Source organism: Vicugna pacos, chromosome 6 (genome assembly GCF_048564905.1).
Source record: "Vicugna pacos chromosome 6, VicPac4, whole genome shotgun sequence".
NCBI lineage: Eukaryota > Metazoa > Chordata > Mammalia > Artiodactyla > Camelidae > Vicugna > Vicugna pacos.
This window is the reverse complement of record NC_132992.1, coordinates 68407204-68434796: the sequence shown is the minus strand read 5'-3', so window position 1 is coordinate 68434796 and position 27593 is coordinate 68407204. Positions and strand designations below refer to the sequence as shown.

The 27593-nt window shown below is 35.8% G+C and overlaps 1 protein-coding gene across 9 annotated transcripts in view; it reads right to left on the bottom strand.

The window, feature by feature from the left end:
* PCNX1 (pecanex 1) overlaps nucleotides 1–27593 on the bottom strand; it is a 181097-nt gene that overhangs the window by 132931 nt on the left and 20573 nt on the right. For 8 of the 9 annotated variants that reach the window (XM_072963331.1, XM_072963330.1, XM_072963329.1 and 5 more), the window contains exon 2: nucleotides 8033–8241. In XM_072963331.1, coding sequence (XP_072819432.1) covers nucleotides 8033–8241 — 209 coding nt within the window. Of the gene's footprint in view, nucleotides 1–2351; nucleotides 2459–8032; nucleotides 8242–27593 lie in introns of those variants that run through there. The other variant, XM_072963337.1, reaches the window with a different exon arrangement.

Genomic DNA, 27593 nt, shown 5'->3' with positions numbered 1-27593 from the left:
AGGCCAGCAGTGTCCTATTGTTGAGAGAGGAAACTTCACTGTGTTTGCTGAGAAGACTTAAGTCCTGGACCTGCTGTAGCCCTTTCACCACCATTAAGGGAAAGCCTTAGAAGCCAACTAAAAGAAAGGAGCACAGCCCAGTGAAGCGAACCATGGAGATGTCTGAAATTCTGCACCTTGCCACATTTGAAGACATCCCTCAACACAGACTTTTCAGCAATGTGAGCCATAAATTACTTTAAGTCTGCGTGGATGGGGTATTCCAACAGCTGCAGCAAAAGGTACAAGCAAAATAGAATTTGCTTACAAGTATACCTTCCATTTATGTATTTATCATTATAGCTGTCTGAATTCTAGTTGTTTGTTTTTTTTTAATTAATGGCCTCATAACTATCATATCCCTGTTTGCTTACATGGCCCCTAACTCTAGGCCACTGACTACAGTTAGCTAACTAATGTCTAAGAATGGAAATTAGCTTTCTAACTTACTACCCATTTACAGAAATAAAACATACTGGAACTCAGTTACAAATTGGATGGCCGGCTCTGCATACAAATGTCCATGTGTGAGAAAAGTAGAATATGTTCAAGCATGCTGGCCAAGTTGGTGTTAAGTCACATAGACTGCCAAGGCCAGAATGAGAAATATTCTTCTAATCTGGCAAAATCTTAAGTCTGTATATACAGGCAGCTATCACTCACTGAACAAGTGATGAGTAATACCCAGCAGTATTACTGTTAACTCCACTGGAATGCATTCTCTAATTCAGACTGCAAAGAAATCAGGAGATGGAAAGCAAGGTGAAGACCAAGGAATAAAATATTCAATACCACAGAAAGGACAGAGAACCTTCATCTTGCCTTGTTTATATGCATCATCTTTAATGACATATAATTCATATACCATACAATTCATCCACTGAAACTGTGCAATTCAATGATTTTTAGTATATTCACAAAGGTATGCAGCCATCATCACAGTCAACTTTAGAATATTTTTATCATCTGAAAAATAAAGCCATTTAGCTATTACTCCCCAACCGTTCCCACCCACCCTCTGCTTTCCACCACCAGCCCTAAGCAGCCACTAATCTACATAATGGCTAATACTAACACTACTAGTCATAGTACTAAACTCTATAACCTGCCCATTCTGCATTTTTTTTCATATAAATGGAATCACATACTATGCAGTCTTTTGCCACTGGCTTCTTTCACTTAACATAATGCTTTCAAGGTTCATCCATGTTGTAGCATGTACCAGTGCTTTCTACCTTTTTATGGCTAAGTGATATTTTACTGTATGTATAGAACACATTTTGTTTATTCACTCATCAGTTGATGGACAATCTTGCCTAGTTTCATACATCACTTCTGATAGCAAGCCCAAATGATTACAATTAGAAGGTAAAGTTATAGTTAATAACAAAGCAAATATTTACTAAGTACTTATTACATTCCAGTCATAGAAGCAAGTGCTTTATTTGCATTTTCTCATGAAATATTCCTAAAATCTATGACATAAATACTATCATCCTCATTTCACAAATGGAAAAAAACTGAAAACCAAAAGGTGTGAAAACTTTCCTAAGATCTCAGAGGAGACATAAGCCATGACACTGGTATATGCAGTTCAGGTGGGAAAGGAAGCTACAAACAATACTCATTCAGCACTCTACGATGTCTTATCATATCTGTTTCTTCTGTTTTTCACCCCACCCACTTGAATGTAGGTACTTATAAGCAGCCAGGACTGAGACAAGATTCGAACACCAGGTCTAACTCTAAAGTCTACAGTCTAAGACACCATTAATGTCTTTTAACAAATAGGTACTGAAGTGCTCTTTCCAGTTCAAAACCAAAAGTAAACACCATTATCTACGGAAAGTTTTTAACTTCAGTGTTACTGACATTTTAGGCCACATAATTGACTGTAGGAGACCATCCGGTGCGCTGTTAGGATGTTAGCCGCATCCCTGACCTCTACCCACCAGATGCCAGTAGCACTTCTCCTTGTTGTGATAACCAAAAATGTCTCCAACTATTGCCAAACATCTCCCAGGACGCAAGATCATCTTCAGTTGAGAAATAATCTACAAGTAATGCACAATGGTCAATACGGGGGAAGGGGGTATTAAGGGAGCAAAAAGAGATGAAGGAAAAAACAAACAGCTCCTTTTATAGAAAAACCAAATCCTCTTGCAAATTTACTGTCCCTTTTTCTTCTCTATAAATTCAGAAGTAGAGTTTTCAGTCAGCTGTAGGTGTCCTAATGTATAAATTAACTAAGTAAAACTTTTCTTTATTAGCAAGACTTGCAGATTTTCAGCAATGGAGATTTCAGCACATACCTGGAAAGTACAGTAGTTTACAATTCTCACAGAAGCAAAGTGGTCTACTGCAGTAAGCAATACACCAAATTCAGGGAATCTCTACCTTTATGCCTTAACTTCCTCATCTGTTAAAAAAAAAAAATACCAGGTACAGGGAAAGGCAGAAAAGCAGAAAGGGTCTAATCTGAATCATAAAAGAAAACTTCACAAATTAATTTGCTGATTATTAGTATCATTAACTGCTCAGGCTTTCATTAGAAACTTCATAGGACCATTACAGTACTAAATTCATATATCTAATCTAGATTAAAAGGATGTTCATAAAGGTATGAATAGATGAAAACGAAGTCTCTAAACAGAATAAATCTTCAGAAAATTCAGCCCAAAATTCACTTGCATACCTTTTAAATGGATCCCTAATTTATAATACTGCAAGCATTACTGTGTAAGAAACAGAAAGAAAAATCGGTCTGTCTCCAAAACATTCGTATTCAAATCTTAGAATTCAATGTGTTAATTTCCTCTCCTGAAAGGTTAGAAATGTAATACAAATATTAATGACTTTGACTCTTTCTTTAAGACAAAGATTTAATAAGCATTTTTGAACTGCTATACCATGGCCAATGAAAGCCAGAAGCACAAGCTGTCACTCCTACTGTACTCACTCATTCATGCAACAAGCTGACAGCTCTAACACAACAAGCACAGTGACAGGAGTATTTATTTTCCTGCTCATTTCTGTTCCTCAGAACAGAGATTTGCAAGTGGAAGAGTGGGGGAGAGGAGATGTCAAAAGCAAAAATCTACAACAAAGAACTTATTTATTGGGGGGGGGGATTTAGGTTTATTTATTTATTTAACGGAGGTACTGGGGATGGAACCCAGGGCCTCGTACATGCTAAGAATGCACTCTACCACTGAGCTATACCCTCCCCCAACAAAGATCTTATTTAATGGTGAAACTTAAAAAACTCTTTTTAAGATGAGAAAAAGACAAGGATGTACACCAGCACTGTTTCAGTTTAATCATGTGCTAGGAGTCATAGCCAATGAAAAGGTAAACAAGAAGCATAAAGGCTAGAAAGGAAGAAACAAAACTATCATCATTTATGAAAAGTTAGGAAATAACCTACAAAGTTTTATCAATAAGGGAGTTTAATAAGGTTGCTGGATATGAAGTAAACTGCTACAAATAAAGGGAGAAAAACAAAAAGTAATTATGAAAATTATATAATAGCAGAAAAACTACAAAATTATTTGGCAAATTTAATAAAAGCTATGCAAGCCTTTTAATGGAGAAATGATAAATCTTTACTGAAAGACATTAGAGAAGACTAAATGGAGAGATTCAATACTGTAAAGATATTAATTATCAGCAGAGGAATCTACATATCCAACGTAATTCCAATAAAAACTCTTAAGTTCTTACAGACTTTGCTCAGCAGACTCTAAAGTTTATACCATAGAGCAAAGAGCCAAGAATAGCAAAGTCACTCCTGAAAAAGAACAAGACACAGGTTTGCCCCACCAGAGAGCAAAAGTCATGCTATAAAACTACAGTAATGAGGACAGTGTGATAACAGTGCAGGCACAAACAACTAGATCAACAATACAGGAGAGCGCCCAGAAACATACCCACCAGATACGAAAACTTATGCATACTGCAGCTCACCAAGGAAAAGACAGTCTGTTCAACAAATACTGATTAAACTGGTTATTCATAAAGTAAAAAACAAGAAAACAAGCCTTGAATCCCTACCTGGTAACAGACCAAAATAATTTCCAGTAAAATAGAAATGTACAACAGAAAAACATACAATTTTTACAAAGACAGCACAGGAAAATGTCCTCCTGATCTCTGTGTAGGAAATAATTTCTTAAACAAGATACAAAAATGTTAATTAACCCCAGTAATGCATATAACCAATAAAAGAACAATATAATAAATACATTTTTTAAAACTCCTTCTTCTTAATAAGAAAAAGAGAACTCCAAAGAAAAGTGAAAGAAGACATGAATGGGCACCAGAAAGAACAGAAAACTTAAATGGACCATACATGTGACAGAGGATGTTCAACTTATTAGTTATGAGAAATGTTAACTAAAGCTCAAAATGAGACACACCTAACACTCACCTGTTAAAATGGTAAATTGTTAAAGCTAACCAATATCAAATATTGATGAGGATGTGAAACAATAAGGACTTTTGCACACTAATGGTTAGAGTATAAATTGTTACAATCATTTTGGCAAAAAGCTTGGAATTACCTAATAAAACTGAACATAAAAATACCTTATGAATCAGCTTACATATACTAGATAGACCAAGAAACATACACAATTATGTTATCAGAGAAAAAAAAAAGAATCTGAATGACTATCAATAAAAGAATGGATAAACTGTAATCTGTTCCTACAGTGGTGGATGATACAACACAAACATAAATGACAGCTATAAACATCAACATGGGTAAGTCCATAAAATGCAAAATTCTGCACAAAAAAAGCCCTTCACAGAGAAATACTTATGCATGATTTTCTTTAGGATATTCTAAGGCAGACAAAATTAAATAATCTATGTTTAGGAATATATACAAAGACTGTATAAAGAAAAGCAAGGAAATTATTACCAAAAAATTCAGTATAATGGTCACTCCTGCAGGAAAAAGAGTAGAATGAAATGGGAAAGGAGTACATGAAGACTCGTATGATAAGTGTATAATGTCCTATTACTTAAGCTGTGTGGTGGGCAACTAAGTATTCACTTGATTATTATTCTCTAAACTATACATATAATTGATACACTGTTTGGAAATATATTTCCCAGTAAAATTTTTTGAAAACTAAAAGAAAAATAGACAAATTCAGTAACAGAAGCAATTAAAAATATATACAATTATCCAGAAATAATAAGAGTTAACAATTACTGAGCGGTTACCATGTACTAGAAATGGTTCTAAAAATTAAAAAAAAACAAGAAAAAACCAGAAATGGTTCTAAGTACCTTACATATATGGCCTCATTTATTCTGTCTAGTAATCCTATGACACAGCACTATTATTTGTCTCATTCTTCAGATGAGGAAACCAAGGCATAAAAAGCTTAAGTAACTCCCCCAAGGTCATACTATCAGGAAGTGATTCAAGCCCCTGCAGATTAAGTGCAGAATCTACATTCTGTTTGCCTACCCCCCAAATGAGGGTATGTATTTCCTAACAGAAATAGAATAGATTTTAGAACTGTGAAGAATCCATCAAAAAAAAAAATCTGAAATTTTAGCAGATTAAAAGTTACTTAAAAGACAAGTGAGTAAGTGGATTTATATACACCATGTCTCTAAGTGACACTTTCTGTTTTAAAGGTTAAGTTCTCTCCAAATGCAATACAATTATCATAAAAATTCTATTGAAATTTTCTGGAGGATGAGCACACAAAGGAACACCTCTCAAAAAACTAGCATATGCATGAGAATAATACGGAAAGAAAAACAATGAAGAGGGATTCAGATTGCTCCGTATTAAGCCTATTAAAAGCCATAAAAATAGTATGTTATAAAACAAAAAGAGAGGTCAATGGGGCAGAAAACAAAGCCCAGAAATGGACATAACACAAGTATGCTACATGAAAAAGCAAGCACTGAAAATTACTGGGGAAAAAATGCATTATTTAGTCAATGTTGTTGGTACTAACAAATCTAAAAAAAAAAATGCATTAGAATGTTTTCAGATTGAATACAATTTAAGAGGAAAAAACAAAATGAAAAAATACCGAAAGAAGATACAGGTGAATATTTACATAATTTGGGAGAAGAAAAATATCTTACAAAACTTGGTATCAAAGACAGAATAAACACTTATAGAATAGAATAGATCAGAAAAAAATTGTGGCATATAAATACATAAGTTAAATGCCACAAAGTGAGGAAAAGTATTTGACACAAAAGATAGGATTGATATCCTTCATAAATAAGAATCTTTTCCAAATCTATAGCAAAAAACTAACCAACAAGAGAAAAATATACAATTCACAAAATAACAAATATAAATGGAACAACACAAGAAAAATACCTCCATTTCACTGGTAATCCAAAAACTGAAAAATTAAATAATGAGATATGTACCCGTTTATGGAAATACTAAGTACTCAGTGTTACAAAAGTACAAAAAAAAGAAGCCCTCAAACTGCTCATCACAGTAATTAAAAGGTAAAAATCATTAGAATTTGGCAAAAGATATTCAAAATTTTTTAAATGGGTGTAGCTTTCTAGTAATCCTACTTTTGCTAAATCATGATAAAAAATTTACTCATTTAAAATCTAAACATCACAATGATCTAATATTTAAATTTAAATTGGAAGATAATCAAAATAACTAAAAATTAGATAGCTAAATTACGGTAATATCCACAAAACAGAATACTGTTATCATTAAAAATATTATCACTGAAAAAATGTTTCACTAGTTCAAAATATTTCCTGAGTACCTATCAGTGCCAGACACTGTTTTAGAACCTGGGAATATAATAGTTTGTAAGAAAAACAAGGCCCTGACTTCAAGAAGCTTATAAATGCAAACAAATGATTAAGTAAGATAATTTCAGGTAGTGATTAACGCTATTAACAAAATTACTACAAGGGTAAAAAATCTGATCAATAAACAGGGTAATCATGTTAGGGATGGAGAAAAATGTAACTGAAAAGGGATAAATAAAGCCTTTGAGTCCCTGGAGAATACATAGGAACATTACCTTTCTTAACAGACAAGTGCCCACTTTCAGTGACATTATTTATATCTGGACACCTGAAATATCTCACAGCATTCTTAATGGGAACATGGCACCGTGGTTAAAAGCACAGACTCCAGAGCCTGACTGCCTGGATTATTCGATCTTCTCACCTTACTGTCACACCTGTAAATCAGGGATAATAACAGCATCCATCTCAGAGAATTGCTCTGAGGACTGAATAGGCTAAAGAGAGCTCACACAGTTAACTGTTTAAGAGCTGTTAGTGGTACCTATGACTTCTATAACATCACAATAACCTTTTGACTATAATATGGTAATTCCCTCTGTCAGAAAGAGAAAGTGGGACAGATTGTGACTGAGAGCAGCAGGGGGAATATTTTAGCTGAGACAGGAAAAGAAAGCCTCCAGGAGTGGGGTGTCATCTACAGAGCTGAACCCTAAGAAGTCAGTTATGTTAAGATCCAGGGAAGGAACGGCTAAGTTTCTAAGGTGAGAACACAAAATTGAAAAAACTTCACAATAGATTAAGTGAAAAACGTAGATTATAAATGTCAAGTAAAATATTACCACAATTTACTTAAGATCTATACATTTTATTTATATGTATAAATAAAAACTAAATGCTTAGATTTATAAGCCATATTTTACTCTTTCTTTAAGCTGATTTTCATTGGTTTTGGTCTTCAGTGTGAATAACTATTATGCTATTAAGACTATTACTGTTCTGTCATGTTATTTATTAATAAGGCCAAAGATACTGATTCATCCCCAGATAGCCAGTTAGCTTTGCTGTGATCTAACGTGACAATCGTACCTGTCACTGTATCAGTAGTATTAAGACTTACCACTGCCTTAAAACTGCATGAACAGAACAGGCGTGGCACAATAATCACATCACTGTACACCCGCATCACTGTACGTTGTTACAGACCCAGTGACATAGGTTTCCTTACCTGGGGCCATTGCTGTCTTTTCTCCTTGTTGAACAGTTGCCTTGCTCAGCTTTGGCTCGCTGATCTGGGAACTCGTTTGCGTTCCTATCTACAATTTCTCCAGCATCAAGTGCTCTGTGGAGTCGATAGTTGACCATCTTCAGAACAATGAAAACAGCAGCTATCACAGGACAATAAATTGCTACAATAATCATGGAAGAAGGAAGGGCCTTTAAGAGAAAGAAAATAAAGACAGGCATTTTAAAATACTTTATTCAACTAGAGAAACTTGTAACCAAAATAATAAATAAACATTCTCACACAAAGCAACAATTGTATTCCTAGCACCAAGTTGTAAAAGTACAAGACAGCACTACCGCATACAGTAGCCAGCAGCTACGTGTGGCTGTTGAGTGATTGAAATGTGGTTAGTCTAAATAGAGATGTGCAATAAGAATAAAATAACACTGGATTCTGAAGACTCAGTATGAAAAATAGAATGCAAAATATCTCAATTTTTATACTGATTACATGTTGAAATATATTTAGATTATACTGGATTAAATAAAATATAGTATTAAACTAATTTCACCTGTTTCTTTTAACTTATTTTTAAGGTGGCTACCAGAAAATTTTAAATTACGTATGTGGCTTGCATTACATTTCCATTGGACAGCACTGGTATAAATAAAGTCCAAGCCTTCAGAAAGCTTATAATACATATAGAAAGTTAAGATATCCCATTACACAATACATGAGTCAGACAGGGTTGTGATGCAAATACATTTAATCCCTGTTTATGCGTTCTCTGTAACCTTTTTGAGAACATAAACATTCTTAATGTTCTAGAAAATCCTAAGTTTAAAAACGGTCATGAGAATAACCTTAGAACTGTGACTAAAACCAGATAAGACATGGTAGACATGAAAAATCCAAATATGCTTTATTTTAAAATACTTAAATGCTCAATATACTTAAAAACTGTAATCTGCCAAATAAAAGAATACATAATAGAATGAAGCACTAAACAGATTAATTAAAATAAGTCAGAAACATCCTGGGCATGGGGACTGCAGATCCATCACACCTAAGGATTCCATAATGTGGACTTGAATCTGGAGGTGCCAGGCTTGGAGACCACTCCACTTGGAAGGCATGGTCTCAGAGTCTGTGTTAGCAGAGACCACCAGGCTCCATTTATGCCCCTTTTCATGAGAAAAAAATCATTTTCCGTATAGGTCTAGATCCCACATATTTTCATAAGATTCCACCTCAGTCATCTGAGAACATGGCTCTCAATTTACTTGGAAAGGTTATGCTCAAATTGCTTGAGAAGGTAAAGGGAAAAGGTTCTGATGAAACAGACTGGTTTAGAATACAGATATGATAAAAGTTTAAAAAATAAGAAAGTTACTGGGGAAAGACAGAGTGTGGGTTGGAATTAGGAGGGGGGAAAATGTAAAAGGCCACAGTTTAATACTTTTGGGTTGAGTGTGGGCATAATAGGTAAATATTTGTTATTTTTAAATACTTAGGTTAAAAGCTCTTCATATTAGTGTATCTAAAAAATTAAACCGGTGAATACAATTTAAAATGTCACTGAAAATCAGATTTAGGCTCATAAAATGTATTGAAAATTTTACAAAATCCCTAAGTATCAGGTTTAGAAGAGGTAAGTACTTCAAAAGATCTGTTAGATAATTTAAGCACTTAAAATGAATACAAATTTATGAATGCAATTTAAATTCAAGGGATCTTAAGCTATTTTTAAAAAAACCAAACCTCTTAAAAAATGATTGTTAAAATCTGTTCAACTTGTAAAGAGCTGAGTTTAAAACTCTAGGTTAATTTACAGCTTTAATAAATCTAAATTCATTGTAAAAAAAAAAAAAACCAGTTTCATGAGTAACCTTTTCTGAGCAGAAACATACAAATTTACACAATAAATTTCAAAGTAAACATGCACATAAATACATATGCATAATTCTGCTTTGAGTATTTACAGAAGTTCTGCATGATACTGATTTCCATATGATGTTCACCTAAGAACTGGAATTCTTGGAAATCATTTAGTTCAACACCCTCATTTCCAGACCTACTAGCTTTGAATGACTCAGCCAAGATCACTCATTTTAACAACACCTTCATGACAAAATTAAGCAAGGCTTTTACACCTGTCACTGCAACTTTTTCACAATATACACAATACCAAGTCCATTTTCAAATGTAAAGTACCAAAGAAAAATAAGTCAGTTTCATCATTATTCACAGTAGTCCATATTAAGATTAAAATGACTGGTTATATTAATTAAGTGGATAGAAAGAGAACAACCTCACCACTATTATTCAGAATGGTTGACAAATTCAATGGAAATGTTAATGGCCCCTCCAAATGGGAAAAGATAAAAGACTAGTTAATACAAAATGGTCTATCATACCTGCCTCTACAAAAAGAGTCAAAGATTATGAATGCTTAAAACAGGTCTAAATAAACTCTTCCCCTGCTATTACAACTCCTAAGAGTAGCAGATAACAGTGCCAAGAAACACACTAAAATGTGCAAGATCTATATAGTAAGTACAGAATTTCTTTTTTTAAGACAATGAACATTGAAAAGACTGAAAACAAAAATTTAACCGACCACTTCAGTGGAAATCAGCGTAAGCCAGATGATTAACCTTACACTGTGCAGTTTCACTGCTTAAACCCTGTCAGCGGTACTTTTTGAGGTTTCTAGGTGACAGTGGACAGCTGTGCTAGAACAGTTTCACTTTCCCCAAGGAGATGAAAGTGCACACACACTGGGCTGTTGTCTGACTTCGTTTAAGCTTGTTCTTTACTTGATTACTTCACTAGACTCTCAGCTGAAACCAGCACAGATCACCATACTAGCATCAAATCATAAATGGATCATAAACCCTCCCTATAACTATGCTTAACTTACATTACAGGAAAAATTTAAATGGTGTCTGCCTTTACATGGTTTCAGTGGTCCCCTAAAATCAAACACCAAAAAACTAGAAACTACTTACATCAACTATTCCTCAGTTTTATGGATAATATTCCAAAAGGGCAACCAAGCAATATTTAGTACTCATTTATATATTTTATTAAATTAGATTTATCAATACTGTGTTTTCAAAGAAAGATTTTCAAAGACACTGAGAATTCTATTTATCAGCAAGCAGTACCTCATGGGAAAGCAGGTCCTTTTTCTGAAGAAAAAACCTTGAGTAAGAAAAAATTGCTTATGTTTCTGTTAAAAATACAACTGTTGCTTGCTTAGCATGCACAAGGTCCTGGGTTCAATCCCCAGTACCTCCTCTAAAAATAAACAAACAAACAAAACCCAATTCTAAAGTAAGTATCTATTTTGAAAATTTTTCGCACATACTTATTGACTTAAGGTTAACTATGTTCCATAACAAACAATACCCTGGAAAGTAGTAGTATTTCCAAAGGACATGTTTCATCTTCTTAGGTTAATAGTATTTTATTGTAGTTGTCATCTTTACATTAGTGATGATGTAACCAAAACATTAACTGCCCTCTGATTTAAATAAAAGCCCCATCTATGTTACCTTCATGTAAAAGTCTATGGCTACAAATTGCTTATGTAGAAAAGCTGGTTTTACGTTTTTCCTAGGATACCACAGTGGGCAGTGGAGAGTGAAGCTGGTGTAGCAGGTGGTGTAACACGGATGGACAAACAAGATCGTTATTAAGTAACTAAAAAGGTCATAGCACCGCAAGCTCAAGATAAAGGCCTGCAGTGCCTTCTTATGCACCTTAAACATCTATATATCTTAAACACCTAATGTATCAAAAGGTTATAACATCAAAACAGACAATCTGGGTGTTTTCCAATTCTATTATGCTACAATTAACTTCATGATTTTTGAGATTTGCTTATTATGTAGTTACACTCAGGTATTCCAACCAGTTCAGTCAAATCAGTGGTCTATGCTTAAAACTTAACAGAATTGACAGATATCACCCACAACTGAGGCCAAGGCTGTGAAAAAAAAGTTTAACAAACCTCTTAAGCCATCATTAATGCAAGACACTCCTATGCTTGTCTTTTTTCTCCCAACTATTGCAACTATTTTATTATTTCGGGCTTTGTTTACTAAACTCCTGGTATCAGAGGTTTAATGGGCATTCAAGCAAACACGTGAACTGTGTATTTTAAGTAAAGATTGATCATATTTTAATTTCTTAAACTGACAGATGAATTAAAGACTTTCATGTAAAGAACAAAACTTTAAAACTTTTAGAAGAATTATCAAAGAATATCTTTATAACCTCAAGATATGGAAGATTTCTTAACCATCATTCTCAAAATATACACTATAAAGGACTGACAAATTACAATTCAGAACTTCTGTTTAAAAACAGAAAGCCCAGAAACAAACACACACTTACAAGCCAATTAATCTTCGACAAAGGAGGCAAGAATATACAATGGAGAAATAGACAGTCTCTTTAGCAAGTGGTGCTGGGAAAGCTGGACAGCCTCATGTATAGCAATGGAATTAGAACACTGCCTCACACCACATATTAAAAATAAACTCAAAATGGTTAAAGACCAAAGGTCAAAATATGAGATATGACACCAAAAGACTCCTAGAAGAGAATGCAGGCAAACATTCTCTGATATAAATTGTAGCAATGCTTTCTTAGGTTGTCTCCCAAGGCAAAAGAAATAAAAGCAAAAATAAACAAATAGGACCTAACCAAACTTAAATGCCTTTGCACAGCAAAAGAAACCATCAACAAAACAAAAAGACAACCTACAAAATGGGAGAAAATATTTGCAAATGAGGCAACTGACAAGGGACTAATTTCCAATATCTTATAAACAGCTCATACAGCTCAATATCAAAAAAACAAACAACTAAACAGACATTTGTCCAAAGAAGACATACAGATGGCCAATAGGTACATGAAAAGATGCTCAATATTGCTAATTATTAGAGAAATGTAAATCAAAACCACAGTGAGGTATCACTTCACACCAATCAGAATGGCCATCATCAAAAAATCTACAAATAATAAATGTTGGAGAGAATGTGGAGAAAAGGGAACCTTCCTACACTGTTGATGGGAATGTAAATTGATGAAACCACTGTGGAAAACAATACGGAAATTCCTAAAAAAAAAAAATAACTAAAAACAGAGTTACCATATGATCAAGCAATCCCACTTCTGGACATTTATCTGGAAAAAATGAAAATTCTACTTCAAAAAGATATATGTACACCAATGTTCATAGCAGCACTATTTATAATAGCTAAAAGACCTGGAAGCAACCTAGGTGTCCATCAACAGATGACTGGATAAAGATGTGGGGTGTACACACGTATACACACACACACACACACACACACACACACACACACACACACACACACACACACACACACACACACACACACACACAGACACAGGAATACTACTCAGCCATAAAAAATGAAACACTGCCCTTTATAGCAACATGGATGACCTCAGAGAACATTAACTAAGAGAAGGAAGTCAGTCAAACGTTATATGATATCACTTATACGTGAAATCTAAAAAAAAAAATAAATGAATATATCTACAACACAGAAACAGACTCACTAACACAGAAAAGAAACACGGTTACCAAAAGGGAAGGGCTAGGGATAGGGTAAAATCAGAGGAGTATGGGACTTACAGATACACACTACTATATATTAAATAGATTAACAACAAGGATTTACTCTATAACACAGAGAACAATATTCAGTATTTTGTAATAAACTACAATGGAAAATAATCTGAAATATATATACATGTAACTGAACCACTCTGCTGTATACCTGAAACTAACACAATGTTGTAAATCAAGTATACCTAAATTTTTAAAAAAGAGAACACCTATTTATTGAGAGAAACTATAAACTGAGTGAAAAGGCAAGCCACAGACTAGAAAATTAATTAAAACATGTATCACTGTATATATGTATGTGTATGTATATAATACACATATTATATAAAGAATGCCTCCAAAATCAATAAAAAAAAAGGGCAAACAAACCAATGAAAATAAAGGACTACTAGATAGACCTTACATATAAAAAGAAGTATGAATAGCCAATAAAAATAACATATGAAAACATGTTCAGCTTCATCAGTAATGAGCAAAATGCAATTTGAAACCTCAACAAGCTATTACTTAACATCCATCTTAAGGGACGAAAATTAAGAAATCACACAAAATTAAGTACAGAGAATCAGAATTCTTATAAATTGCTACTAGAAATTGATAGATACATCACCCAAGATCCAGCAACTTTTCTCATATGCATAAAATTGAGAGAAACTCTTGCACTTGAAGCACAAGATTTTTACCAAAACATAGGGAGAAAATTCAATTGAAAATCAACAGGAAAGTGGTAAACTGCAGACTAGTTACCAATGGAATGTAACTATGAAAACTACAGCTACATGCACAACATGAACTGCACAAATACAGTATGTATTATACTCCAAGTGTAAACTTACGCTTTACTGTATTTTGATTTTTTGTAATAAGCATGTATTTTTTCACAATTAGAAAAAAGAGCTAAAATTTTAATAGTGATAAAAATTTTCATATTAGAAAAAGCATATTAGCTTTCATCTTTTACAAAGACTAGACCTATATTCTTCACAATAATGGAATACTTATCAGTAGGTCAAGTTCCACAACAAAGCATTTCTCACCCTAATCCTTATTTGTAAGTTTTTTTTTTAATCTTAACTCTCAATTATATATCCCTGGGAATGAGAGGAAGTGTTAATGTCTGTCAGAGAGCTCTAGATATTCAGATCAAATACAGACTGACTGTAGTAAGCCTCCTTACTGAGAATGTGTTAGATACTTTTAATAAGATCATCCCTCTTGAAAGCTGGATGGATAGAAATGCAAATGAAAAGTACAGTGAAATATCACCACGCACCATTACAATGGCTATCATCAATTAAAACAAAAGGGAAAAACCAGAAAACAACAAGTGTTGGCAAGCACGTGAAGAAACGAAACTTTGTACGCTGCTGGTGGGACTGTAAAACGGTACAGCTTCTATGAAAACAGTATGGCAGTTCCTCAAAACAATTAAAACGAGAATTGCCATATGACTAGAAATCCTGCTTCTGGATATTTGTCCAAAAGAATTAGAAGCAGGCACCTGAGTAGACATTTGCACACTCACATATAAAGCAGCATTATACCCAATAGCCAAGATGTAGAAGCACAGCAAACGTCAAAGAATGGATGACTAGATAAACAAGATGTGGTCTACGTGTATAATGGGTTATTCAGCGTGAGAAAGGAAGAAAGTCCTGTCACATGCTACAACTGGATGAACCTTGAGGACACTGTGCTAAGTGAAGTAAGCCAGTCACAAAAAAGACAAAACACTGGATGATTCCACTTTTATGAGCTATCTAAAACAGTCAAATTCATAGAAATAGAAAGCTGTTAAGAAAAAACTGAGTAAGAGTTTTGTTTCCAAGGTCAAAACACTAAATTCATTCAAATTATTCTTTTTAAGTCCATGCTTCTCTCCTTTTGTGGTTTGGGATCTTTGAATGCTGCCAACTACTAAGGTACTTCTACTGAGCTACAACATAAATAATTACTGACATATTTAGAGAAAAAATTAAACTTAAATCTTCCTTAGCTTTAAAGTTCTATCTGCTTTGTCAATCTGTAGCAGAAAAGGGAGTAAAAACAAAATGGTAGCAAAAAAGGTCTGTCTGGCAAATGAAAGCAAAATTTAACATAATTGGAAAGCAGTATGCCTTATGCCCTAGGGATGACATGGGGAACCACAGATACTAATCCTGTCATAAATTACAAATTCTATTCATAAATATTTGGACTAGCTTTTCTTAACAGTTTTTCAGGAAAAGAAAAACTAAAGTGGTAACAGTAAGGGTGCTGCCTTCCTTCCAGAGTCTACCCCTAAATCCGTCAGTCCTATGGCTATATCTCTGGGTACAAATAGCCAATCAGGCCAAGAATTAAGACCTATTTTATGTAAAATATGCTGAGATAGCCAGCTGGCCTGGGGTTCTAGCTCTTCTACTGGGGTTCTAGCTTTTCTAGCTCTTCTAACCTGAAGGTGGGGGAACACTTATACTTAATCATCTTCAAGGGAAATCCCTTTTGACTTATTCACAAAAAAAGATAAAAGGATAAGCTAATTCCTACAAAGTGCAGAATTCAGTTCCCTATCTGCATCACTTTTCATTTTGGCAGAGAACGTCGGGGGAAAGTGAGGGAGGTCTTAGTAACCAAATATTGCCCATAAATTGTAGAAAATGACTGTTAATTAGGGATATGGGAAGAGGTGAGATCAGAAAGAAAATGGATGTTTTTAAGTCTTACAGTTTTCATACGCAGGCTGCCCCCAGAGGACTTAGAAAAGGCCCTCACATCACAAGCAGGGCTCTAGGGATTCAGCCCTCTTGCCACAGTTTCCTTCCGGGGCTGAGTTAAGCATTCCAGGTAGATACTTCCTTTCAGAGGATGCGGCCGCAGAGGAAAAGGGAGAAACTGCTCCAATGTCAAGATTCAGGAATAATTTCCCATAGAAAAAAACCAAAAAAATAAAATTTTCTGTAATTCCAACTACACAATGAGTCAAACTGATTTCAGCGAGCCATCTGGGAACCTCTAACAGACTCAGAATACACTTTCCCCAAAGGCACTGGTTTACAAGTGAACTATTAGAACTTGAGCCTACCCATATTTCTACAGATGTTTCATCTACATAATAAATATGTTAATATGAATAGAATAATTTAAAATACTAGATACTATCTTTTTCTGTATACATATCCATTTTATATTTATGTCATTCTAAAACACATTTGTATTTACATTTTTACCTACAGAAGAATGTTCTTCTTAGGAAAGCAACATTCAAAAATATATATTAACAAGCTGAAAAGGGACCAAAAATAATATCGTACATACAACTCATCATGAATATCTGTTTATTAGGGGCTAAAGATGGGCAGCTTAAAACATGTATGAGAAAGCAGGGCACAAATGTGAAAAATAAGGGATGAAAAAAAAAACTCTAAGAAATAAAAGGATGCATACTAATAAACTAAAGTAATTTTACATACTTTATAGGATTTTCCTTATTTCCCAGCAAGGAAAGAAAAGGCTTTTAGACAATTTGAACTTATAAAAGTACTTAGATATACTATATTCCCACCCTCCTTTTTCATAGAACATTTCTGTTCAATTTACTCATATTATCTTTAGCAACAGAGCTTTCTTCTTCACAAAAACCATCACGAGCTCCCTAATAGAGACTTACACAGTACATCGTCATCATCTTGGTATATACTGTTGAAGTTATAACACTTTTTGAATGTACATGATGCTGTTACTGGAGATCTTGTTTACATAAATACTTATTTGCATTTCATTAGGGTAATGAGGTAATTCATCTCACAAATGGATATTCCTATCTCTGTATGTAACACAACATTCAATACTTGCAAATTATTGTTATAACCCTAGTAACAGTTACTATAACTAGTTAAATTTTTTAGAATTAAAAAAAAAAACAAGCTGTGTTGCTGAAAACACAAAAAAAGCAATTGGGGGAAAAAGTGAGCAAGCAGCAGGTAATATAAGAGACTTTGTGATGAATCAGATAACATAGTAATTCTTTCTTTGCTAAGAGACAGTTGTGGGAGGACAGGGAGGAATCTAGCCTTATCCAGGCATACCTCTGAGATACCGTGGGTTCAGATCCGGACCACTGCAATAAAGCAAGTCACATGACTTTTTTGGTTTCGTTAGTGCATATAAAAGATGTATTTACACTACAGTTCATTAAGTGTGCAAGCATTATGTTTAAAAAATGTACACACCTTAATTAAAAAACACTTTACTGCTAAAAAAATGTTAACCATCATCTGAACCTTCAGCAAGTCATATTTTTTTTGCAGGTGGAGGGTCTTTGCCTCAACGTTGATGCCTGCTGACAGATCAGGGCAGGAGTTCTGAAAGTTGGGGTGGCTGTGGTCATTTCTTAAGATAAGACAAGTCTGCATTGATCAACTCTTCCTTTCACAAACGATTTCTCTGTAGCATGCAATGCAGTTTGACAGCATTTCACCAATAGACCTTTCAATATTGGAGTCAGTCCTCTCAAACCCCGCCCTTGTTTTATCAGCTAAGTTTCTGTAATACTCTAAATCCTTTGTCATTTCAACAGTCTTCACCAGGAGTAGATTCCATCTCAACAAACTACCTTCTTTATCCATTAAGAGGTAACTCCTCATCCATACAAATTTTACTGTAAGTACAGCAATTCAGTCCCATCTTCAGGCTCCATGTCTAGTTCTCTTGCTATTTCCACCACATCTGTAGTTACTTCCTCCACTGAAGTCCTGAACCCCTCAAAGCCATCCATGAGGTTGAAATCAACTTCTTCCAAACTCCAGTTAATGCTAATATCTTGACCTTTCCCCATGAATCACATGTTTTTAATGGCATCTAGAATGAATACTTTCCAGAAGGTTTTCAATTAACTTTGCCAAGATCACTACCTATGGCAGCTATAGCCTTAAGAAATGTTTCCTAAATAGTAAGAGTTGAAAGTTGAAATTACTTCTTGATCCATGGGCTGCAGAATGGATGTTGTGTTACAAACGTGAAAATCACATGAATCTCATTGCACATCTCCATCAGAGCTCTTGGAGGGGGTCAGGTACATTGTCAATGAGCAGTAGTATTTTGAAAGGAATCTTTTTCTCTGAGCAGGAGGTCTCAACAGTGAGCTTAAAATATTCAGTAAACCATGTTGTAAACAGATATGCTGTCATCCAGGCTTTGTTCCATTTATAGAGCACAGGCAGAGTGGCTTTAACATAATTCTTAAGGGCCCTAGGATTTCTGGAATAGTAAATGAGCGCTGGCTTCTACTTAAAGTCACCAAATGCATTATCCCCTAAAGAGAGAATCAGCCTGTCCTTTGAAGCTTTGAAGTCAGGCGGTGACTTCTCCTCTCTAGCTACTAAAAGTCCCAGGTGGCATCTTCTTCCAACAGAAGGCTGTTTTATCAACATTGAAAATCTGATTAGTGCAGCCACCTTCATGACTTATCTTAGACAGATCTTCTAGATAACTTGCAACAGCTTCTGTATCAGCACTTGCTAGTTCACCTGGCACTTTTATGTTATAGAGACGGTTTATTGCATTAAACCTCATGAAACAACCTCTGCTAGCTTCAAATTTTCTTTTCTTCTTTTTCTTAAAGTGAAAGTTTATTTGGAGAGATACACATTCCATACACAGAATGTGGTCCATCTCAGCAGGAAGAGGGGCCCAAACTTTTCTTCTGCAGCCCCTTACCTCTCTGAGCCTACAGAATTGAAGAGTTGGGGCCTTGCTCTGGATCAGCCTTTGGTTTAAGCACATGTTATGGCTGGTTTGATCTCCTATCAGATCACTGAAACTTTATTGCATATCAGCAATAATGTTGTTTCATTTTCTTATTATTCGTGTGTTCACTGAAGTAGCACTTTTCTTTTTCTTCAAGAACTTTTCCTTTACATTCACAACTTGACTCTGGCAGAAGAGGCCTAGCCTGTCTCAGCTTTTGACACACCTTTCTCACTAAGCTTAATCATTTATAGCTTTTGATTTAAAGTGAGACATTTAAAGTGAGAGAGTTTCAGCTGAACACTTACAGCCCATTGGAGGGTTATTAATTGGCCTAATTTCAATACTGCTGGTCTCAGTGAATAAGGAGGCCTGCAGCGAGAGAGATGGGGGAATGGCTGGTCGATGGAGCAGTCAGACATATATTTATCAATTAAGTCTGCTTTTATACAGACATGGTACGTGGTGCCCAAAACAATTACAACAGTAACATCAAGGATCAAAGATCACAGATCACCATAACAAATAATGAAAAAATTTTAAACATTGCGAGAATCACCAAAATGGGACACAGAGACACAAGCTGAGCAAATGCTGTTGGAAAGACGGTGCCATTATTCTTGCTTGATACCAGGCTGCCACCAACCTCAATTTGTTTAAAAAAAAAAAAAAGCAGTATCTGTGAAGTGTAATAAAGAGAAGTGAAGTTCAATAAAATGAGGTTTGCCTGTATTAAAATATATATAATAATATGACAGACTAGATATGGAACACTGCAAAACAAGAACAAGATGGTAAACAGGAAAAAAAATAGCGTGTATTTTAACAGCAGAGCTTTCCCTCAATTTCCATAATCATCTTTAGATTACCATTCAGAACAAAAGGAAAGTGAAAAACAACAGTCACGTAATTCCAAAAGGGTCTCCAAACAATTCCTGTCTAGAATTTCTCTATGAAGATAGTACACTGAAGTTCAGGAAATTTTCAAAAATGAAGAAAGAGGTAGGCCCTCAAATATGAAGATTCAACAATCCAAACTACATAGGTGGAATTAGTAATTGATAAAAATCCTTTCTAAAGCTAATCCACCTTTCCCTACGTGTTGAAATGGTTTTCTGATGAGACTAAGGTACCTATTCTCAATCCATTAAGCAGCAGCCAACCTAAAATATAATTTAAAAAACCTGATACATCTGGAAATTGTAACTGGTTATTATGTCAGGACAGCAAATAAAAACAGAAAGGTTGAGATATTTATGCATCTAAATTGAAGAGGCCAGTACAGATTTATCTTTCAATATTATCCAGATGGCATTACCTAGAGACTGATTCTATTCCTTACCCAAAAATTACCCAAATGAAATTATACAAACATAAACGGAGAGGCACCAATGTTTTGGTTTATATACGTTTTTCTGAGCAAACCTAACCAACCAGGAAGGAAAGTAGGGTACACTATACTAAGAACTATCTTGATTCATATCTTTTTGTAACTTAGTAACTTGACATTTTGGTATATGAATCACTCTTTCATTAGTTCAATCAGTCAAAGTAAATCCCTGAATAAACTGATAAAAAAATTCATCTAAATGGTAAATATGAGGAACAGAAGCTGTCTCACAAAGTTCAACTTAAATTGCTTGAATTATTTCTTTATTCTATTTGTTTCTAATACATTCTATTGAAACAATTTTTCAGGATTTATAGTAAGTGAAAATAAGAAATCTGTCAGCATGACTTTGCAATTCAGAAGAATAGAAGCTAGGTTATTATCTTTGTACTATACCTCACAAAACAATAGTTCAGGATATATTCAGTGATACTATCTTATAGGCAAAAACACATAAAATAATGGGGTTCTTCCTACACTTACTAGCTGTACTCCTATAACTATAACGTACTATACAAGCATAAAATGAGTAACAGTAACTCAAATTTAAGGCTTAAAAATCACAATAATTCAATAACAAAAGTGTTAAGTCAAAGTAAAACTACAAGGATCAAGTAAAAATAAATATTTTAAAATAAAATATGACTACATACAAAAAATTAGGTTATGGCTTATTGGAAGATGGCGGAGTAGAAGGACGCTCATAAGTCACCCTCTCCCACAAATACACCAAGACCCACATCTACAGACCCACTCAGCCAACCAGAGCACCTGCGGAACTCCGACAGAACATCGCCCTCTTCAAAAGATAAAGACGCCAAAACTCTGGTAGGAGAAAAAGAAAAAAGAAAGAACAAAAGGCAAAGCAGAGCGGGACGGGTCCCGCGGGGAGGCAGCGGCAAAGGAGGACTGGCGCTCGCTTGCTGGGTCTCCCCTCTCCAACTGAGAGGCCAGCGGGACGGAGGGGGAGCCTCCGAGGCTCGGATCTGTACAGAGCAGCCCTTGTCTGACAGAACTAAGTTAAACGGGCACAGAGCGTCCCCCCGACACCCAGCCTGAGACGCGGGCCGGCAGCGGCGGGCAGGGCCAGGCTGCACAAGCCGGGCGGAGGACGGGGGCTGCTGCACGGAGGCAGCCCCGGGGGACTGCAAGGGGCTGGGCGCCGTGGCTGTGGGTGTACAGGACAGAACAACCTGGGCCCTCCATAAAACAGCAAGGTTGATGTGCTCTCAGGGGAAGGGTGCATACCCCCATCTCTGAAAACCTGCGGAAACTTTTCAGGGGAAGAGAGGCGGGGCTCAGGCAGAGCCGCCATATTCTCCGGCGCTGAGCACCCAGGCGGGGGCGGGGGCGAAACCTGCATCCCACCAAAGGGCTTCGCAGCCTCAAAGGCCAGACTGCGACAGGCCTACAGCCTGGAGCAGATAGGATCCTTCCATCCTGGTCCCTCAGAGAACTTGCTCCACAAAGACAAACAAGGAGCTGGGTCTTGGCTCGGAGCAAGGACGAGGCTGTCCCTCCGTCTTCCCGGAGCCCACCCGCGGAGCGCCGACCAGGGCGGAGCGCGTAGCCGCACAGAGCAGCGGAGCTACTGGAGGCGCAGGTAGAGGGAGAGCGGCCCCCCGCAGGTCGGGCAAGAACACAGCCCCTGACCGAGGTGCTGGGAGGGGGCACGACCCGCCCTCCTCCCTGGCCAGTCTGCAACATCTGACTGCGGCATCCGGAGGGGCAGTGACCCGCCCGCCCGCAGCAGAGGAGAGCTGCACCTGACCCCGTGTTAGGAGGAGGCGCGATCAGCTTGCCGACAGGTGCTGGGAGCAGCACGGAAGGGGGCGTCACTGGAGGGCCTCTGAAAACAAGCTAAGCTTCCAAAACAGGACGAAGAAAGACTTCATATTAAAAGCACACAGACTCCAGGAGAACACCGACAACCCTTTTTTTTTTTTTTAATCTGTTTTTACCTGTTTTATTTTCTATTACTCTCAATTTTTACTTCTTAATTCATTTCTATTTCTCTTGGGTTTTGATGTCCTGTTATTGATTAGACACAGGTTTCAAATACATCTATTCATCTCCCCACCCCTTTTCTTTTAAAGGTTTTAAAAGGACGTCTCAACCCGATTAATACTCTGCTTCAACTCGCTCTTCTATTATTCATTATACACTGTTTTCAAACTCTCTTTCTCCCTTCTTTTAAAAATCTTTCGCTCTCTCTCTTATTTTTTTCTTTTTTTCCCCTAAGTTCTATTCCTAAATAGGCATTAGATAGATAAAATCCTTAAGATCCAAAATAGACAACTGATACTCCATAAACCACAGTGCCAGAGAGGTATGAGCAAGATGAAGAAGCAGAGAAACCTTTCCCAATTAAAAGAACAAGAGGAATCCCCTGAAAGAAAGATCAATGAAATAGACATCGATAGCCTACTAGATCAAGATTTCAAAAAAGGAGTCATCAAATTGCTGAAGGAATTAAAAGAGATAGTGTTTAGAGATATAAAATATGTCAAAAATGAAATTGAAGCTATAAAGAAGAGCCAAGTAGAATGGGTAAACTCATTGACAGAGATGAGGAATGATCTAATAGCTGTGCAAAGCCGACTAGGTAACGCAGAGGAACGAATTAGTGATCTAGAAGACAGGGCAATAGAAAGCACCCATTCAGAAGAACTACAAGATAAGCAAATAAAAAATAATGAAAATAGCATAAGGGACCTATGGGATAATATAAAGCATCCCAATATTCGCATAATAGGGGTCCCAGAAGGGGAAGAAGGATCAAAGGGGATTGAAGAGGTTTTTGAAGAAATCATGACTGAAAACTTCCCAAACTTAAAGAAGGAATCAGATATCCAAGTACATGAAGCTCAGAGGGTCCCAAACAGGAAGAATCCAAATAGACCCACACCAAGACATATCATAATCAAGATGGCCAGAGTCAAGGATAAAGAAATGATTCTAAAGGCAGCAAGAGAAAAGCAAAAAGTGAATTACAAGGGAACCCCCATAAGGCTCTCAGCTGATTTCTCTACACAAACACTACAGGCCAGAAGGGAGTGGCAAGATATATTCAAAGCCCTGAACGAGAAAAAGATGCAGCCTAGGATACTTTATCCAGCAAGGCTATCCTTTAGGATAGAAGGAGAAATAAAGAGTTTCACAGACAAAAAAAAGCTGCAGGAGTTTAGCAACACTAAACCCATGCTAAAAGAAATATTGAAAGGGCAATTCTAAATAGAAAAGCAGCAGGATGCTACAGAAATGAGAAACTCACAACTGGAAAGGTGATAACTCATGAATTACAAATAAAGAAAACATACAAATCACTGAGAGTGGGAGAGGGAGGCAGGGAAATACAGAATTTTTTTCTTTCTTTTTTAAATTTTTTTTAACAGTAGGATGGATTTGAGATCATGTTACTATCAGTTTAATAAAAACAGTTATAGTAATGGGTTAATAGATTTACAAAAAAGGGTAACCACAAGTCAAAAATTTACAAGGGAGTCACAAAAATTAAATAAAATCCATGATAATACAAAGGAAAATTACCAAACCACAAAAGGAAGAAGAAAGGAACAAAGAGGATATACCAATTCAACTGCAAAGATAAGTTCAAAATGGCAATAAACACACATCTATCATTAATTACTGTAAATGTTAATGGACTAAATGCTCCAGTCAAAAGACATAGAGTGGCAGACCGGATAATAAAGCAAGAACCTTCAATATGCTGCATACAAGAGACCCACTTCAGGGAGAAGGACACATATAGATTGAGAGTGAAAGGATGGAAAAGGATATTCCATGCAAATGGAAAAGCCAAAAAAGCAGGTGTTGCAGTACTGATTTCAGACAAAATAGACTTTAAAACAAAGGCCATAAAGAAAGATAAAGAAGGACATTTTATAATGATTAAAGGAGTGATACAAGATGAAGATATTACACTCGTTAATATATATGCACCCAATATATGAGCACCTAAGTACATACAAGAATTACTAACAGAGATAAAGGGGGATATTGATGGGAATACAGTCATAGTTGGAGATTTTAACACTGCATTAACATCACTAGACAGATCTTCCAGAGAGAAAATAAACAAGGCAACAGAGAAATTAAATACTACAATAGGAAAACTAGATTTGGTGGATATTTTCAGAGCACTACACCCCCAAAAAATAGGATATACATTCTTTTCAAGTGCACATGGAACATTTTCCAGGATCGATCATGTACTTGGGCACAAAAGAAACCTCAACAATTTTAAGAAGATAGAAATTATCTCAAGCATCTTTACTGACCACAATGCCATGAAACTGGAAATCAACAACAGAGAAACAAAGGAGAAAAAAAGAAAAGCATGGAGATTAAACAATATGTTATTGAAAAAACAATGGATCAATGAGGAAATCAAAGCTGAAATTAAAAAATACCTTGAGACAAATGATAATGAAAGCACAACCACTCAAAACCTATGGGACACAGCAAAGGCAGTGCTAAGAGGGAAGTTTATAGCGATACAGGCCTTCCTCAAAAAAGAAGAACAATCTCAAATAAACAAGTTAACCCACCACCTGAATCAATTAGAAAAAGAACAACAAAAAGCCCCAAAAAGCAGCAGAAGGAAGGAAATAATAAAGATCAGAGAGGAATTAAATACAATAGAGATTAACAAGACCATAGAAAAAATCAACCAAACCAAAATCTGGTTTTTTGAAAAAGTAAATAAAATCGACAAACCTCTGGCCAAACTCACAAAGAAGAAAAAAGAGAGAGCACAAATTAGCAAAATAAGAAAGGAAAATGGAGAAATTACAACAAACAAAATAGAAATACAGAATATCATACGAGAATATTATGAAAAACTATATGGAACCAAACTGGATAACCCAGAGGAGATGGACAAGTTTCTGGAAACATACTGTCCACCAAAACTGAATCAAGAAGAAACTGAACACTTGAACAATCCGATCACTAGAAAGGAAATAGAAATAGCAATTAAAAACCTCCCTACGAATAAAAGTCCAGGACCGGATGGCTTCACCGGGGAATTCTACCAAACATACAAAGAAGAACTCATACCAGTCCTTCTCAAACTCTTCCAGACGATTGAAAAGGAGGGAATACTCCCAAACTCATTCTATGAAGCCACCATCACCCTGATACCAAAACCAGGCAGAGACACTACAAAAAAAGAGAATTATAGGCCAATATCACTGATGAACATAGACGCCAAAATCCTCACCAAAATTTTAGCAAATAGAATCCAACAACACATAAAAAAGATTATACATCATGACCAAGTGGGGTTCATCCCAGGGACACAAGGCTGGTTCATCATACGCAAATCAATCAATGTAATACATCACATCAACAAGAGAAAGGACAAAAACCACATGATCATCTCAATCGATGCAGAAAAAGCATTTGATAAAATTCAACATCCATTTATGATAAAAACTCTTGCCAAAGTGGGTATAGAGGGAACATATCTCAACATAATAAAAGCTATATATGACAAACCTACAGCCAGCATAGTACTCAACGGTGAAAAACTCAAAAGCTTCCCACTAAAATCTGGGACAAGACAAGGAGGCCCACTATCACCCCTCCTATTCAACATAGTCCTGGAAGTCCTAGCCACAGCAGTTAGGCAAGAGAAAGAAATAAAAGGGATCCAAATTGGAAAAGAAGAGGTAAAAGTGTCATTATATGCTGAAGACATGTTACTATATATAGAAAACTCTAAAAGGTCGACACAAAAGCTACTAGAGCTGATTGAAGAATTCAGCAAGGTAGCAGGTTACAAAATTAACGTTCAAAAATCAGTTGCATTTCTTTACACTAACGATAAATCAACAGAAAAAGAAAGTAAAGAAACAATCCCCTTTAAAATAGCACCCAAAGTAATAAAATATCTGGGAATAAATCTAACCAAGGAGGTGAAAGAATTATACACAGAAAACTATAAACCATTGATGAAGGAAATTAAAGAAGACTTTAAAAAATGGAAAGATATTCCATGCTCCTGGATTGGAAGAATCAATATTGTTAAAACGGTCACACTGCCCAAGGCAATCTACAGATTTAATGCAATCCCTATCCAATTACCCAGGACATATTTCACAGAACTAGAACAAATCATAATAAAATTTATATGGAACCATCAAAGACCTAGAATTGCCAAAGCATTACTGAAGAGAAAGAAAGAGGCTGGAGGAATAACTCTCCCAGACTTCAGACAATACTATAGAGCTACAGTCATCAAGACAGCATGGTATTGGTACCAATGGAACAGAATAGAGAGCCCAGAAATGAACCCACAAACTTTTGGTCAACTCATCTTCGACAAAGGAGGCAAGAATATACAATGGAATAAAGACAGTCTCTTCAGCAAATGGTGTCGGGAAAACTGGACAGCAGCATGTAAAACAATGAAGCTAGAACACACCCTTACACCATATACAAAAATCAACTCAAAATGGATTAAAGACTTAAACATAAGACAAGATACAATAAACCTCCTAGAGGAAAACATAGGCAAAACATTATCTGACATACATTTCAAAAATTTTCTCCTAGAAGAAATAAAAGCAAGAATAAACAAATGGGACCTAATGAAACTTACAAGCTTCTGCAGAGCAAAGGAAACCAGAAATAAAACAAGAAGAAAACCTACGGAATGGGAGAAAATTTTTGCAAGTGAAACCGACAAAGGCTTGATCTCCAGAATATATAAGCAGCTCATAAATAAACAACCCAATCCAAAAATG